This window comes from Macrobrachium nipponense, chromosome 1 (assembly GCF_015104395.2).
Source record: "Macrobrachium nipponense isolate FS-2020 chromosome 1, ASM1510439v2, whole genome shotgun sequence".
Lineage (NCBI taxonomy): Eukaryota > Metazoa > Arthropoda > Malacostraca > Decapoda > Palaemonidae > Macrobrachium > Macrobrachium nipponense.
The window spans coordinates 30,503,051-30,508,603 of record NC_087200.1 but is presented as its reverse complement, the minus strand read 5'-3'; the positions used below and the strand labels follow the sequence as shown (position 1 = coordinate 30,508,603).

Below are 5,553 nucleotides of genomic sequence, written 5' to 3'. Positions count from 1 at the left end.
ATCTTTTTCTTTACAATCCAGCAAGCATTCCAGGCTCTGCTTTTGATGGAGGACGCTTTCCATTTTTTCCTGGATTTGCTTCTCCCGTTCATGCTGCTCCTCTGCTTCTCTGTTCTTTTGCCTCAGGTTCTCCTGATATTGCCTTTTCATTTCAATCTCTACGTCTTCCTTCTCCTTAACTAAGAGGCTGTTTTTATGTACCTGCTCCTTGAGTGTTCTGAATAGCCTTTCTGCCTCCTCGCAGTTATTTTCCAGCTTCTCTCCATATTTTCAAAATTTGTTCTCGATAGACTTCATTATCTTTCTGCAGCCTTTCGACCTCCTCGTCTTTCTCCCTCTTTCTTTTCTTCGCTTCTTCCAGCAAGTTCTCTATTTCTTTCAGACGATGGAGAGCATCCTGCAGAGTATTGTTATTTCGTCTCTCAGTTTCTAATGATTTCTCTAGTAACAATATGTACAGTGTCTTTTCTTTTAATTCTCCTTTCATCTTGGCGTTTTCTCCGCCTAGTTCAGCCACCCAGTTCTTCATGACTTGAAGCTCGTCTCCTAGTAACTCATGACTTGTTTTCTCAGCGTTTAAGATTTCATTTGTCAAGATGGCCACAGATTCTGCTTGGCTGAGAAGTGACTGGAGCTTTTGATTTTCGTCCTGCATAATCAGGACATCCTGCTGGATACTTACGTTCTCTTTTTCAGCGAGCCTCAGTTTTTCTTGGAGAGAAGAGTTATCCTCTTCAGTTTCCTCCAAACGTCTCTTCATTATTTCCCGTTTGTCTTGACCTTCCTCCAATTCCTTAGTTTTAAGGTTGAGGGATTCTTTCAGAAGGTCGACTTCCTTCTCTTTCTCAAGTAAATCGTTCTTAAGGTCTTCATTCATCCTACAGATCTCTTCGTTTTCCAAATCAAGCAACTGATTCATATTTTCGGATTCTTTTAATTTGAGGCAGAGTTCTGTTTCCTTCTGTTGAGTGGCCTTCAGCTCTCTCTGCTTCTCAGCTATCTCCTGCTGGAAGAACAGTTCCCTCTCTCTTTCCTCTTCGTCTCTCTTCTTGAGCAAGAGATCTTTCTCATCCAGATGACTCTCCAATGTCGTTATTGTATCCGTCTGTTCTTCATTTACCTTTTCCAGCGTTTGCACTTTATTTTGAGCTAATCTTAAATCTTCCTCTAAATGCAATTTGTCATCTAGAAGTTTTTCAATTTGGTGAAGAAGATAATCGTCGAGTTGTTCCATATTTAGACTGTCTTCCAGTCTAGCCACTTCGTCAACGTCGTCACAGTCAGTATCCAAGTCATCAGTCTCATCGAGTTGTTCCATGTTTAGACTGTCTTCTAGTCTAACTACTTCGTCAACTTTATCACAGTCAGTATCCAAGTCGTCATCAGCCTCGTCGAGTTGTTCCATGTTTAGACTGTCTTCCAGTCTAGCCACTTCGTCAAAGTCGGTGCCTGAGTCGTCATCAGTCTCGTCCAGTTGTTCCATATCATCGAGATCTTCAGTTTCCATACTGTCTTCCAGTATGGTTTCTTCACTAATATCCAAGACGTCAAGATCTCGCGTTCCTTTAATCTTGTGAAAACAGTAAACAGCAAACGCCAAGCCTGCCAACAATGCCATCACAGGGATGGCGACGGCAAAGGCTGACGTAACAAAGCTGTTACGTTGTACAATCACGATTTCCGGATCACGAGAATCCGCCATATTATAAGAGGATATGTCCTGTACGCCAACATGAATCTGTTGAGAACCAAACAAGGTTACACAGTCCTCACAGATAGAAACATACAGGTCACAGCACAAGTAATACAGCACTAGTAGCAAAAAGCAATAAGTCGCAATCATGATGAATGAAGCGTTATACCCGGAGACTCTCGCTGTCTCCATGCTTAGTTTTTCAAACGGACGCTGGATTTGAGGGGCTCTGAAGGCGTTCGCTCCTGGTGCCAACAACGTCTTCATTCCAGGGAGGACTTCGTAAAGGATTCACGGCTTGGCTCCGAAGGATTCCTCCACTTCTTCGTTGCTGTTCTGACGAAAGAGTCCAGGTCCTCGACGAGTTCCTGCGGTTCTTCTGGAGGATCAAGGTCTGTCGAAGGAATCCCTGCTAATCTTCTTCGATTCTTGACCTCCGCCGTGATCACAAGTTCACTTTTGCCCAGTCCAACATCCTCCTGAGATTAAATACACGAGTCTCTCTGATTTTTGGAAAATTTGACCTAACGTTTATCGAAGTTGTATTCCTTATTAATGATCCTGTTTTGTTCAAGTTGTATCATAATCTTCCGTAAAACGTTTTCCATGCTCTTCATTTTTTTCTATAGTGTAGTCGCTTCAGTTAGTCACTTAATTATCAGTAGTAGTAATATTACCGTATTGATAATTGATTTGTTAGTTCTTTCTGGCGTCGCCACGACGAGGTTATTGACGCCGTATTGATAATTATCATTATTTTTAACATAACTTTGGCGTAATAGTAATACTAACGATATTATTATTACTATTATTATATAACTTTTGCGATAATAGTAATACCAACGGTGTTTTATATATATATAGTATATATATATATATATATATATATATATATATATATATATATATATGTGTGTGTGGTGTGTGGGTGTATGCATATATATATATATATATATATATATATATATATATACTATATACATATATATATATACTATATAAATAAATATAGATATATATATACATATATATATATATATATATATATATATATCTATATATATATATATATATATATATATACATATATGTATAAATACTACAGTCAAAGTGTGAAACTATTCTTTTCATGTAATGCCTGGAAATTTCAGTCGTACACGAAATGACCATTTCATTTGGTCATTTCGTGAAAAACGACTAAATATTCAGCTATTACGTGAAATGGCTGGAAATTTGGTGTCCTCATTACACAACCTGGCTGAAACTTTTGAGGGAGGGAGGGAGGGAGTGTTTATTCATAGCATTATTATTATTTTTATTTTTATTTTTATTAATGTGCTTTTTAAAATCACATCTACAAGTATGTTAAAATAATCACATAACACATATAAACATTTTGTTGAATGTCTTAAAATGATTAAAATTATTAGAATAATTATAAACATTTTTGAGCATTTACTGAACGAATTTACTTATTTGTTGTACTTGTTAAAATAATTAAAATAATCATAAAACACTTGCGAACATTTCGCTGAACTACGTTACTCATTTGTTTGTACAGGTAGAAATAAATTCAAGTAGTCAAAATTATAAAATACATTTGAACATTCTGTTGAACAAATTTACTTAGGCACTTGTTTGCACACGTTAGACTGTTATAACATCGACTGTTACACTTGTAACAATTACATCGATTTGTAGAACACATTTTTTTTGCCTGTATCACAGCCGCATTTTAAGAAACCCTGACCAAAGTGGCTGTAGATTTCAAAGCCTGCCGAAGGGAAACTTGTTCATCTTGTTTGACATCAGACCGAGTGAAAAGTTTCTGCGGACAAAGATTAAATTGGATGCGTGAATACTTGGTCTTGATTATGCCACTCTTAAGGAATAAGAACTACAACATTATCTGCTGCTTCCCCTGCCTTCGAGTCTAACCTGCTTCGCTTAACCATTCGCTAAGCTTGCGAGAGCTGTTCTTCTCTTGCTCGCCTCCTTTCCTGTGTTATCTCACGCTCACGTCTTGTAAGTGGTGACGGACTGAGCGCTGGAGACTCTTCATGGGTGTGGGGTGGCGATGTGAACTCAGGTGTAGGCTGTTTCAGTTCAAGTATGTTCGGAAACGATAATAAGAGATAATAAAATCTTACTTCTTGAGAATGTAGTATCCATGACGAGACTTCGAAGATGGATCCCTGGCAGCTGTCTTCAGGTCTTCAATTGTCTTATAGTACTCTTCTTTAGCAATCCATTTTTTTTACACTGATGATATTTTTGAAAAAGCGCTTTTGTAAATTTGACTTCAAAATTACACTGAGCCATTACAATCTGCAACACACCGTTAGGCAAGTTTATAAGCTGTATGATAGCAGTAGACCACTGAATAGCAACTAAAATCTCCTTCCCTCCCTCCCTAAACAGTTTTAGCCAGGTTGCGTAATGAGGACAGACACCAATTTTCCAGCCTTTCACGTATATATATATTACATATATATATATATATAATATATATATATATATATATTATAGATAGATATATATATATTATATAATTATGTGTATATATGTATATAATATATCTCTATATATATATATAATATAATATATATAGATATATATAATATATATTATATAATATATATATAAATATATTTCTAAATTATTATTTATATTTATTCTATATTTCAGTTTATTCCACATAGGAAAATGAAAAAGGTATATCTCAGAAAATGCCCAACAGTTTCGTCCTCCAATGGACCTCTTCTTGGAGCGTTTATTAAGGAAAGAGATAAAGTTTACAGTGCAGTGCGGCCAAGAAAAAGGCCTAAATGTTTTTAAACATACAGTTACCAAAAACTAGCAGTTTGAGCTACAAACTATTCAGCAGTAAAATAACAATAAAAACAAGAATAGCAGTTGAGCAAATGAAAAATACCTAATGTGCAACTTCATACACCTTACGAGTATGAATACATATATCTACATAACAATTAATGACCTCGTTAATAGCGGGTCCAACCACCGCGGGCGTCTATTACCTCCTTCAGGCGGGTTGGCATTGGAGGCTACGAGGCGTTTGCAAACGTTTGGTCTGCGTTGCACGGATTCCCATACCTCTCTCACTGATCGGTCAATAGCATCGCATGTCCGTTCTGGTCCCATCTTTATTTCTTGTTTCATAATCACCCATAGATTTTCTATGGGGTTGATATCACAGCTTTTGGCAGGCCAGTCCATTTCCTGCATTTCAGGGTGCCTCCTGCACCACTCGGTCACAATGTGGGCGGTGTGTATGGGGCTATTGTCCTGGACAAAGATGATGGGTTCGTTGTCATGGATTGCCATGGCTCTTACTGTTGGCAGCATCACATCTTGTAGAAGTAATACATATTCCCTGTCATTCAACTTGCCGTTCACCCTTACTAGTTCCCCTGGGCCGCGACTCGACATCCAGCCCCAGTAATTAACTCCAACCCTGCCGCTCCTGGCTCTCTTGAATGTTGCTAGCATCATATCTTGCGCTGATGCGTCGCCAAACATGCCTTGCTGTGGCCTCCACCGACATAAAGTAACTTTCGTCACTAAAAATGACATTTTTCCAAAAATCGAAATCGTCAACAAGATGTTGCAGAGCAAAGCCCAGACGAGCGTCGCGGTGCCATTCCATTAGCTCTTCTTTGACCACCAGAACATGACAACCGATCCCATGCTGCCTCAGGCGACGTCTGGTTGTCTGTGGAGTGCACGGGAGATGCAATTCTTGCGTGATGGTTACCACTGCTTTCTTGGAGTTTGCTCTGGATGCTGCAACGATTTGTTCGTCGTGTCGTCATGTTGTTACATGTGGTCGTCCTCTCCTT

At 38.3% G+C, this 5,553-nt stretch overlaps 1 protein-coding gene across 1 annotated transcript; it reads right to left on the bottom strand.

Annotated features, from left to right (window-relative positions):
• Positions 1-244: 244 nt before the first annotated feature.
• On the bottom strand, positions 245-5,287 carry LOC135218728 (paramyosin-like). Its single transcript, XM_064255178.1, has 3 exons — positions 4,808-5,287; positions 2,035-2,172; positions 245-1,738 (listed from the first exon to the last, which is right to left on the bottom strand). Exons 1-3 carry the CDS (start codon positions 5,285-5,287, stop codon positions 245-247), a joined length of 2,112 nt encoding a protein of 703 aa, XP_064111248.1.
• Between the last annotated feature and the right edge of the window lie 266 nt (positions 5,288-5,553).

What these genes read in the sequence shown, in the direction of transcription:
- LOC135218728 (XM_064255178.1), bottom strand. Translation starts at nt 5,287, where the DNA reads ATGTCATTTTTAGTGACGAAAGTTACTTTATGTCGGTGGAGGCCACAG. An exon ending in TTGACCGATCAGTGAGAGAG is followed by an intron (nt 2,173 to 4,807) that starts GTATGGGAATCC and finishes ATTTAATCTCAG; the next exon opens with GAGGATGTTGGACTGGGCAA. An exon ending in TCGAGGACCTGGACTCTTTC is followed by an intron (nt 1,739 to 2,034) that starts GTCAGAACAGCA and finishes GGTTCTCAACAG; the next exon opens with ATTCATGTTGGCGTACAGGA.